Consider the following 11,789-nt stretch of genomic DNA (forward strand, 5'->3'; position numbering starts at 1 on the left):
TATACCAAATGTTTCGAAAAGTGGAAAAGTTAAGAGCTTAAGGGTTATCTAATTATCTAAACAGATTAATAATATGCTGGAGTTGTTTTGTTTTTTTAATCAAAGGTTGACACTGAACACGATGTATCAGTCGTGGTGCTGTAGAAAACTTGCATAGCTAAGCCAAGAGCAGTGCTTCTTCCAGACTTTTTTCTCCGGGGGGGGGGGGGGGGGGGGCACTTGATATTTCGAAGTAAAAGTTACGTATTTGCAATTTTGCATGCATCACATGTATTCTTTAGGTTGAGCATAAACATTAAGCTGTAAACCTAGTTGTAATTACTTTTTTAGCGCAATTTCCATTCTGGAGAATTGCGTTTATTAACCCGTCATTTCTGGATGTATGAATGTATGAATGAATGGATGGATGGATGGATGGATGGATGGATGTGTGTCCGCAGCTTTAAGTCGTATCTCCTCCTCAACGAAGCAATATCGATGACTAGTTCCAAAAGCAATTATGTTAAGCAAGTTACGAGGATGAACATAGGCCTTAAAAATTCCGGGTTTCTTTCATGGATTTCCCGGAAAAGCCAAAAAACCTTTTAAAAAAGCAGTTTTTTGCCCATATCTCGGCAACCAGACCACTTAGCGACTTGAAACTTGTACCAATAGATTCCTGCCATAATTTAGAACAATATTGCCGAAGAAAGTTTTCAAAAATATCCTTTCGTTCGGTCACAAAAAAAATTTTGAATTAATTAAAATTTGGACCGAATTAGTAAGCATATTTATCCAACCACACCACACGCGTCATCACGTTCAATTGCTGCGCCATCACGTTCAATGGCTGCGTCATCACGTTCAGTAGGCGCGCAATGGTTTTTAGTCATGTAACTCTATTGTAAATAAAACATGTAAAATACTGAAATTTTTTAAAATAAAAAACGTTTTAATAACTAACCAATGGTTTTACTAACCCTGCTCTTGATTTACGCTACGACAGAGCTATTTTAAGTATTTTTAGATAACATAAGGAAATTGCGTTTAAATGTCACTAGACTTTTTAATTAACTTGTTTTCCATATTGCCAGCGCGTGTAAATGTATTTAAAAAATTAAGCTTCTAGTTTAGTTTGTAAAATTTACTAGTTTAGTATACTATAGTTATAGAAAACTAGATCTATAGATCAACTTAAATTCTAAATTAAATAAGCAACTTATCGATAATTCTTTCTTTTCGATATTTGTTTTCTATTTATTTTGAATAGTTTTCATCCTCTTTTATGTAGAAAAATATATTTATGGTCTTCCGTTTCAATTGTAATCGTGGCTACTTTTGCTTTCACAACCGGTGTTGTGTTATTGAAGTTCGAAAACAAATCAAAACAGATCTAGATCTAGAGATCTACTAAACTTACTTAATAATTCTTCACTTTGGTAAACTAGTACCGGTAATCTAACTTCTGCATTCAGTATTGCTATTTTTTATACTATTGTTACACAGTTCACACTTGAAATTAATGAAATTAAGGGTCAGTAACACAGTTTCAAGCCGAGTTTGATGTTGAGTTGATGAGTTTGAACTTGAGCTTTCGTTTTGAGTTTTGATGGTTTGCCTTTCTAATTCTTTCACTCACTGTTGCAGTTTACTAGATAATAATGTAGGCCTACTAAATTATTAAACTGTTAGTCTGATGACATAACCACACCTCCATCTCACTCAGTTTTTTTGGGCAATTTTCCAAGTTGGGTCCACACCATTCTGGCTCCACGGCTCCATCAACTGATCTTTTCTAAATCAGAGTAAATCTGCTTTGGTCTAGATCTACCTACTTTCCTTGTGTAATTTATGCGTCTAGTGTGGTCTGGTGATGTTCTTGTTCTCAGCTACTAACTTAATAAGTTAAATACTGTATACCCTACAAGATCTAGAACATATGCTAACTCTTAAATCTTAATAAATTGGCTGATACTAGATCTAGCCGGAATAAGATGCGCATGTGCATGTGTTTACAACCGCAGAACCCTAACACCAACCCTAATCCTATCCCTAACCCTATCCATAATCCTATCCCTAACCCTAATCCTAACACTAACCCTAATCCTATCCCTAACCCTAATTCTAGCCATAGGTCACTGCGCATGCGCAGAACTATCTTTTGCCGACTAAGTGGAGACGTTGGGGAGAAAAATCTTCTTCGAGTAGTCCTTCGTAATAAATTCTAGTTACTATATTTAGATCTCTAGTAGCAGGCGATTAGAATGTTTGGTAGGATTGCATTGATAAATTTACCTTGATTAATAATTAGCGATTGGCCTATTTATGACTTTTTAGGTTAACCTGCTTGCTTCTGATTAATCATTAGAGATGTTGATACGTTGCTTTATTTTGGAACCAGTGTTTTTACATAAACAATATTTCTTTGGCTGTATTAGCTGTAACATATCTTATCTTCAGACATTTTTTAGTTTAAATATTTTGGCTTGTGTTTTTATAATGATGACATTGGTTTCCTTCATAGACCTGTCAATGGGAAATGTTGAAGCCCATGACTTTGCTCCAGTCAGGGATGATGAGAGGAAAATTCTCAACCTCAGCAGAAAAGTGTCTCCAAAACAGTATGTAAAGGTATAAAAATCATTCATCTTTTAAAACTATTGTATTAACATTGTTTCAAGGGGTCGGTGTGGTTGGGCGGGTAAAGCTGATGGTTGCTTAACAGAAAAGTCATGAGTTCAAACCTTCAGGAAATAAGGTTTGAAACCTGGGGACAGTAACCCATGTAGGAGGTGCCTTGTAGTTTTTTCTTGGATGGACAAAGGCTATGGAATCAAATCCAGAAAGAATAGAAGGCTGAAATTGGAACTAATTGTGTATAATATAATTACATGTATTAAGACATTACATTAAGAACAATGAAGTAAAAGAACAGTATTCACTTTTCTATAAATTATTAGTAAATAATCCTAATGTGTTATACTATTATCAATGTGGATTATTCATTATGACATTTATGACTACTATTTAATACGAGCCAGCCCTCGGCATATCATACACCGCTATTTAGTTGTTGTTTTTTCTAATTTTCAGTAATTCATAATTTGTGAATTCGACAGTACCAACGCTGCCACTGAAAATATTTCTTTAAAACACTATCAGTTGCTCGTTAAGGACGATAACCCCCCCTCCCCCTTCCCCCCCCCCCTCCACTTAGTTACTACCCCCCCCCCCCCTATGTTTAAAATCATTTCAAACTAAATTATCTGCCCCTAATAGTCGTCACTAAACCCGGCTCTGCTTGTTAACATTAAGCGTGAACCACAGCTCACCAGACCATGTAGGGGTGGGGGTGGAAGGGAGCGCGCTTACAGCTTGTTTTCTAGCGTCTCCCAGAAGAGAATTATATATATATAGATTTAATACAATAGAAGTTAAACTTTTCCTTTTTTTCCAAAATATAATACAAGTCTTTTATTTTTTAATACTTTAGCATCTGCAAGGAGAGTTCCATGAAGCTTGTCTTATGGAACTACCATGGCATATCAGAGACTCTGTTTCCCTGTATGAGACCATGACAGTGGCTTTCAATGCTCTGACAGAGCTCCCTGTGGAGCTGCCCCTGCGTCTGCCACACTTGAGCTTCCTTGACCTGAGCCACAACCAGCTGGAATCTCTGCCAGAGAGTTTTGGCCTTTTGTTCCATTTGAAGGAGATTTTTCTGCAGCACAACAGACTCCTAACACTGCCTGAGAGCTTTGTTCATCTTGTCAAACTGGAGAAAGTTAGTATTGCTCATAATGTATAAGACCCTAGGTGGCTTTAGTTTTTCGGCACTATTTATATTACTGAACTGATACAAACTCCTCTTTTATATGCTAAAAAGTTTTACTGTGTCAAAAAACCTGGCAGTCAGTAGAGTTCACCTGTTTCTGTATTATTGGATATGTATCACATAATCTATCTTTTATTTTTAGCCAGATATATCACATAATCTGTCTATTATTTTAGCCAGATATATCATAATCTAACCTTCATCTTTAGGCAGATATATCCCATAATCGTCTACGACAGCTGCCTGATAAAATTGGGACCATGGAAAGCCTTGCTCGGTTAAACTTGATTCACAATAAATTAAAAGAGCTCCCTTTGTCATTTGGGTCTCCCTCCTCTCGTGTTTGCCTTCTACTTGTCCATCAGGTGAGTTTTCTGTAAATAATACTTTAGAACTATCTAAAACTATCTAATATTCAATGGCATTGGAAATGGAATTAATATTAATTACTAGTTATGAAGTAGCATCTTTTGTTGTGTTTTGTTGTTAAATAGTTTTTCTCTTTATTTTCATTCATTTAAATTTTCCTATCCATTACTAGTTGAATACATGAATTAATTTTTTTGATATGTAAATAACTTTGATGTATGTCTAGAATCATGTATGAATTTTTTGACATGTAAATAACTATGATGTATGTCTAGAACCGTCTGGAAAGTCCCCCTCAAGCAGTTTGTGATGAAGGCTCAGCTTCTACCCTGGAGTATGTGAAAAAACAGTACTGCACAAACTGTGAAGAGTTCCCTAAACTACCCAGCATTTCACTGAACCAGTTTCCTCGCTGCTGCAGCAATAAGTCAGAGCCGTCCGTCAACAACCCTCACTCCGCCCAGATCCAATACATTCAGGAGCAGACAAATACTTCTCACACAACCAACAGGATTAAGGCCCCATTGTTACCGCCCCTGGAGGCTTCTTTGCTTACACCATTCCAGTTGCAAGATGCTGTCATAGGTAATGGAACTAGAGATATCTTTAGTAAACTATATTTTGATGGACTGACAAGTTCATGATAACTGGCATAGCTGATGTAACTTAAGATAATTTTTGTAAATAATTTATTTGATAGACTGACAACTTTACAATAACTAACATTGGAACTTGAAATAACTTTAGTAAACTATGTTTTTAATAGACTGATAATTATAATAATTAACATACTAATAGAATTTGAGATAATTTTAGTAAACTATTTATTATAGACTGACAGCTTTATGATAACTAACATAAATAATGGAAGTTTAGATAACTAAAATTAGTTGAATAAAATACTAAGTAATGATGTTTATATGCTCACAACAGACTGATTTTCAAACTTCTATCTGAAAGGTTTAATATACGGGGCCGCCATAGGTGACGCCATTGGGGTGTCTTGCCGTTGGATGTCTGATGATGAAGTTGCTTTTCATTATGGAAGCGAGGATGATTTAATTTATTCCAAAATTGTTCAAGATGAGCACAGGGTGTTGTGGAGACAAGGGGACTGGACATCCAACTTTGACCAGTTGGTGAGGCTTTCGTTCCTTGTCTGTTCCATATATATATCCAGTTCCAGTATATCTGCCTTTTGTGTGTCTGTTCTTCCTAGTCACTAAAAATGCACATCTGTTTCACCACAGTTTCATCTTTCAGGTTCCTGAATACTTGGCATGTTATTATTGCGTTTGTTGATGTAATAACTGCATACTCTTTTGGACAACAGTTTTTTTTTCTTTCTCCCTAATTATTAATGCCCATCACAATATCAGATAGTTAGCCTGTACTGATAGTTATGTTAATGTAACATTAACATCAGCTAGTTTATATTTTGTGTAGTGATAGTACACAGATGCCTTATTTCATTAATCTAAGTGCCAATGTTATTTGTATAAATGCTTGTACCACTTCATAGAATTCTTCAGCTGTAGCTGGGCTACTGTAAACCATGACATGTTTGTTTACCTTGAGCCAGATGCTGTAATACTGTAAACATCAGATGTTTGTTTACTTGATGTTTATATCTGTACTACTGTAAACCATGAAATATTTGTTTACCTTGAGCCAGATGCTGTAATACTGTAAACATCAGATGTTTGTTTACATTATGTTTATATCTGTACTACTGTAAACCATGAAATATTTGCTTACCTTGAGCCAGATGCTGGTGTTGGAGTCCCTGGTGAACTGGGCGGGTGTGGTGGATGAGCTGGAGTTTGCCAGACGTCTACAGACCTGGTCCAGACATGGTTACAGGGAGCTGGGGGACACGGCCGGCGTGATGACCAGTGACACACTGATAAAGGTGCTGATAATACTACAACATCCTCTATAGCCTCACTTTTAAAAACTCAGTCCATGTTTTAGAGGTTTATTTAACTCTTCTCTATTACAGCACAAACATATCTTAAACTAGTATGGGAACACAATTTTTTTAAAAATATTTTACTTCTGACATTGTTTACTAAATTTTAACAATTTTGGTTACTGTAAAATGGCTATGATATTTTCTATAACTCTAGCCCACATAACATTACAAAATAAAAATAACACTGTTCATGTATTAATTCAGACACTCATGGGAAGTTTATTTTTTTGTTTACTGTGCTAGGTTGTTTCCCATGACAACTTCACCACTGACCCTCACGGTGTGTCCAGGACAATCCTACAAGAAAATCAAATCACAGAAAATGGCACATCATCAAAAGCTGACACGCCAATTCTTCCGCCATCACCCTTGCCAAGATTATCATCATCATCCTCATCTTTGTCCCAGCTGTGCTTACAAAACCACTCTGATGTTGCACAGAGGCTTGTCTACATTGCACCCTGTGAGAAGTTTGGAGAAGATAATGGAGCTGTTGTCAGGACAGCAATACTTGGTGAGTTATCGTCCTTGTAAATGTATAGTTACCTATCCTAATTTGAGTTACTGCTCTTGTTTAGTTAAATTATTTCAAATATTGAGCTACTGTCCTTGTTATATTGCTGTACTTGAAGTTTTAAGTTAACTTTACAAACTTGGCAGTCCATTAGGCAGATGACGTAGAGTTCCCTGTTTCTGTGAACTTGGTATATAAAGGTACTTTGTGGTAAGCATTATGCCCAGAATTCCAGAGCTAACTCTGCCTCTATTGTGCACATCAAACAGAATTTAAAAACAGTATGTAAATAGAGTATCGCATAAATAGATCTCAGTTGCAAGATTGACAGAATTATACCCCTGATATTCTGTGTCTAAATTTTTCTATGAAGACCTATCTCCTTTTGCAGGAATACCAAATTTCCATGAGCTATCTGAGGTGGAGGGGAATGCTATCAGAATCTGTAGGACAACTCACTCTGATGCAAAGTGTGTTGCTAGCTGTGTGTTTGTCTCCCTTCTTGTGGCTCTCTTGTTACAGGTACAGTAACAATCTTGTCTCCCTTTTTTCAGTAACATAGTTGTCTCCCTTCTTGTGTCTCTTGTTTTCAGTAACATTTTTGTCTCCTTTGTGACCATTTTGTAAGAGTAACAATCTTGTCTTCCTCTTGTTATTATAAAAATGTTTTCTCTCTTCTTACAGTAACATTGTCGTCTCCCTTCTTGTCACCCTCTTGTTATTCTTAAATAACAACATTTTTGTTTGGCCTACTCACATAGTATGGTCTGATGTCAGATTTTCACAGTCTCTACTTTTGTTTTTATTACATAGAACAAGTTGGTGGATGTCTTACCAAATGAAAATGTCTGAATATGAAATTAATGTCTTTTGTTTTAGGGCAAGTTGATAGATGTTGAAAATAAAATGAAAGTCTCTGATGAATATTTAAATCTAGCTTTCTCTATGGCTGCAATTCATTTACCAAATGAGAACGATAAAAAGGAATTTCTTGAGCTGAAAAATACTGCTTCATTTTCTAGGTCAGTCGATGCTGCTTGAAATCTTTAAGTGACAATATCTTTTACTTGTTATTTAAATTGATAATTGTCGCTTCGTGTTAGCTTATATTTATAATTTTATCAGTACATCAGTAAAACTTATAAGATTTTTTTTTCAGTTTAAACGCTAAAGATTCTCAATGTATGAGTCACACGTATAAGCCATTACAAGCAGCCCTGCTAGCTCTACATTGGAAAGAAGACTTTAGGTAAAAACATTTACTACATAGTAGTATCAGAATCTGTAGGCTTTTTAATAATAAAATTATGTTAAACGACTTAAAACTGAACTACTTTTATAATACTTATATGAAATCAGGTTTAGATAACACAACTGCTTTGTGATATTAATTTAAACAAATTAGTTCTCTCTTAGACTTTATGGTCTATGGTACTCTAGCCAACTTCTTTCCCTGATTCAAATCGGCTACCCTTTATAGCTGAGTGGACCAGAATTAACTCAAAATTTGTGGATTAAATGTTCTCAACCACACTGTCCCATGAACATTAATTTTAAAAAGTTCACCATAATTGTTTCATGTGTTGCAGGTCTTTCATTACCAGTCTATCAAAGCTGGCTGGAGACAGTAGCAGCAACGCATGTGTTGCTGGAGCTATTTTAGGCTGTCGAGTGGGCTACGGACATCTCCCCCAGGTGTGGGTGGAAGGCCTGCGCAGGCAACAAGTCCAGTGGTTAAACACAAAAATCAATCACCTTCTAGACATCATGGGCTCACCATAACAAAAGATCATCTTCTATACATCATGGGCTCACCATAACAAAAGATCATCTTCTAGACATCATGGGCTCACCATAACAAAAGATCATCTTCTAGACATCATGGGCTCACCATAACAAAAGATCATCTTCTAGACATCATGGGCTCACCATAACAAAAGATCATCTTCTAGACATCATGGGCTCACCATAACAAAAGATCATCTTCTAGACATCATGGGCTCACCATAACAAAAGATCATCTTCTAGACATCATGGGCTCACCATAACAAAAGATCATCTTCTACTTATCTTCTAAACATCATGGGTTCTCTGTAACATTGGTTATTTTTGTTTCCTGGTTGATACTGCAAATTAAATGCCTGTTGTCTTTTAAAGATCTTCCATTTTCTAAAAATATTGGACATAATTTTTTTTAAGAGTTATAAAAAAAATTGTAATGCAAAGTTACTTTTTTAAAAAAAAATCCTTTATGAAGTATTTTTCGTAGAAGAATTAAAATGGTCAGTCTTACTATGCTTTATACAAAAATATAACACAAATATTAATTTTACATTAATTTCTGATTACAGTTTAAGAGAGATTAAAATAAATTATATCAATAACTAAAATAGGAAATTACACTATAGAAGACATTTTAAAAAATAGAAAACATATTTTAGGTAATCATATTGTTTTACAGAGACATATCGAGAACTTGATTTTTTTTGTATGCAGGTAAATTTATGAATACTCTAGAATAAAACCATGAAAACTTAAAAAGTGCTAAATTTACAAACTAGATGTTTTATTTTTTATTTTAATGCTAACACAAGTTGTGCTGTTTACTTTTTATATAATTATATCTTTAATGTAAACTGTATAATAGAAAACTTCACTTTTATAAACAGCTCAAAAATAGTGACAGTAAGAATAAATGTAAATGATACATACATTTATTTTATTTACTTAGGGTTGTGTCTTAATGTGTAAATGAAATGTATATAGGAAAAAAAAACGTAATGTATTTTAGAGTTGTTATTTAGACAGCTGAGTTAGTGCTGATCATTAAAGTAGTTAAGTTAAATGTAGTTGATTAGTTAATTTTTTTTTTAATTTAAGTATACTCTACATTGTTGTTTTATCAGTGCAATTCTAATAATTATTTTAAATAACTTACATATTGTTATAAGCCCATTAGGATATCATTTGTTAAAATTTAGTTTACAAAATAAAATTTTGAATAATTAAACTGCATAATAGTATTTAACAGAAATATTTTATTTATGTTAATTTTAAGAAGAATTGATATTACTGCTTATTAGCCTTACATTGTAGTAAAGGTTTATCTGCATATCAGTATAACAAAAATGAATACTTGTCATTGATGAATGCAAGCAATGTTCCACATCTTGATAAAAGCAACATATTGGGGTTTTATTAACCATTCAGCATATACTATTGCTTTTATTTACATATGATAAATTTTTTTTGGAAATGAGTTATAAATGTTTATTAATTTTAAAACAGTTTTGCCAAAGCAACTTAATCAAACATAAAAATTGCTCATAATATTTTATAATTTCACCACCCCTTCATTTATTTGCTTAAAAAATTGTCACAAGATGTTATTGTATTTTACTTTACCATACATTTATCATCCATTAAGATTGTGATTTGTTAAAGATGCTAATAAGACTAACATTTATTTATTACTATAGTGATGTAAATTTAGAGTAAACAATACTCTAATGAAGCTGTGATATGATATATTAATGGATATGTTATCCTAAAAATGTATTTTATTCATTTTTCTCCATGACGTAATATATTATTATAAAATTTTAAAAATTATCATTCAAAGGGAATAAAACATTGCAAATTTGATTTCATGTCTTGATTGTGAAATTGCGTGTGTTATTATTAAATCTGTTGCTGTTAATGAAACACTTTTCAAAAATATACCAAGCAATTCTTGTCTTATATTCCTAAATCTATTCAAAATTTCTTTCTTTTTTTTATTATTATTTTATTTATACAGATAGATAGTAGATATTTAGGTAACCTATAAATGTGTATTTCAGGTTGACATTAACTTTCAGAATGTAAAACTATGGTTTTATATGTTCAAAATTTATAAACTTGTTAGTATTGAAAGTTGTCAAGGAGTCGGCATGGTTGAGTCAGTAAAGCTCATGGTTGCTAAGCCGAAAAGTCTTGAGTTCGAACCCTCGAGCAGATGAGGCTCGTTAGCTGGACTCTTCTATGAGAGACAACCCCAAAATCAAACAACTGCTGCCTTGTAGTTTGTTCTTGGTTGGACAAAGGCAAGGCTTTGGAAGCAAATCGAAAAGAAAAGCTGGATGACATGGCTCATAACCAGTTGACACATATACTTAATTATGTTGGAGGGGATCCGTTCCAATACTAAAATTAAGAACAAAGAAGAAAAAAGCTGTCACAAAAGCACAATATGATTGATATGCTAGTACTATCATAAAGAAAATAGATTGAAATAAAACTCTAAAATTGAGTGTTTCAAGTGTTTGGAAGTGAGACTAGAGAATCAAAACTCTCAATCGGACTTTAAAACTACTGGGAAAATAATAGCTCCTTGTCAGAGGCGTCGGTGGCAGGGGGTGCACACCGCACCGAGTGACACCGTTTACGGGGATGACACCAATACAAAAAAAATAGCAAAATATATTGAATAAAAAAGCTTTTTTCAGTTCAATAAATAGTTAGAGGTAAAAAGTCTTTTAAGTACAAATTGACAACATGACCTAAACATGCAAACTGTAGAGAAATCAATGTTACATCCAGCTGTATTAATAACCGTATATAGAAAAATATCGATAGTATTAACTGTGAACACTCTAAAGTTATTAACAGGGCAGGGGTGGTGGACAAAGTTAATAGGTGGATTAAAATAATGTGAGCACAAATTGAAACTATTCGGTAAAATCGGAGGCAGGTTTCACCAATATAGCAACAAATATCATACATCCACAACACCCCTAAATTTACTAGACCTATTTATTTAAAGAAACATTTACTTTTTTACATCTCATTTTTTTTTATAAATTTGTTCTAGAAACGCAGACATTAATATCACATTAATATCAATAAACACCACCACCTCCACCTTAATGTCGTCACATAAGTCACAACTCTTTTAAGGTACATGACGTCATTTACGGACGCATCTTTTTTTTTTTTACAGGAAAGGTGATTAAAATAATAATCACTGGACCAGTAATTCTTCCAGACTTTTTTTCTCGAGGGGGGGGGGGGGCACTTATTTTGGGGGGGGGGGGGCGGGCGGGGGCGGACACTGTTGAAATCATATATTTTCTATA

The 11,789-nt window shown here is 34.1% G+C and overlaps 1 protein-coding gene across 1 annotated transcript; it reads left to right on the forward strand.

The window, feature by feature from the left end:
- Nucleotides 1-1,324: 1,324 nt before the first annotated feature.
- LOC131946935 (uncharacterized) lies at nt 1,325-10,317 on the forward strand. Its single transcript, XM_059307985.1, has 12 exons — nt 1,325-1,432; nt 2,504-2,610; nt 3,473-3,763; nt 4,024-4,179; nt 4,459-4,768; nt 5,144-5,322; nt 5,952-6,095; nt 6,402-6,672; nt 7,064-7,194; nt 7,552-7,694; nt 7,832-7,921; nt 8,262-10,317. Exons 2-12 carry the CDS (start codon nt 2,512-2,514, stop codon nt 8,452-8,454), a joined length of 2,007 nt encoding a protein of 668 aa, XP_059163968.1. The 5' UTR covers nt 1,325-1,432; nt 2,504-2,511; the 3' UTR covers nt 8,455-10,317.
- The last annotated feature ends 1,472 nt before the right edge of the window (nt 10,318-11,789 follow it).

Source organism: Physella acuta, unplaced genomic scaffold (assembly GCF_028476545.2).
Source record: "Physella acuta isolate Inbredline_101_S28 unplaced genomic scaffold, ASM2847654v3 ptg000576l, whole genome shotgun sequence".
NCBI lineage: Eukaryota > Metazoa > Mollusca > Gastropoda > Physidae > Physella > Physella acuta.

What these genes read in the sequence shown, in the direction of transcription:
- LOC131946935 (XM_059307985.1), top strand. Translation starts at nt 2,512, where the DNA reads ATGGGAAATGTTGAAGCCCATGACTTTGCTCCAGTCAGGGATGATGAG. An exon ending in ATCTTGTCAAACTGGAGAAA is followed by an intron (nt 3,764 to 4,023) that starts GTTAGTATTGCT and finishes CTTCATCTTTAG; the next exon opens with GCAGATATATCCCATAATCG. An exon ending in GCCTTCTACTTGTCCATCAG is followed by an intron (nt 4,180 to 4,458) that starts GTGAGTTTTCTG and finishes ATGTATGTCTAG; the next exon opens with AACCGTCTGGAAAGTCCCCC.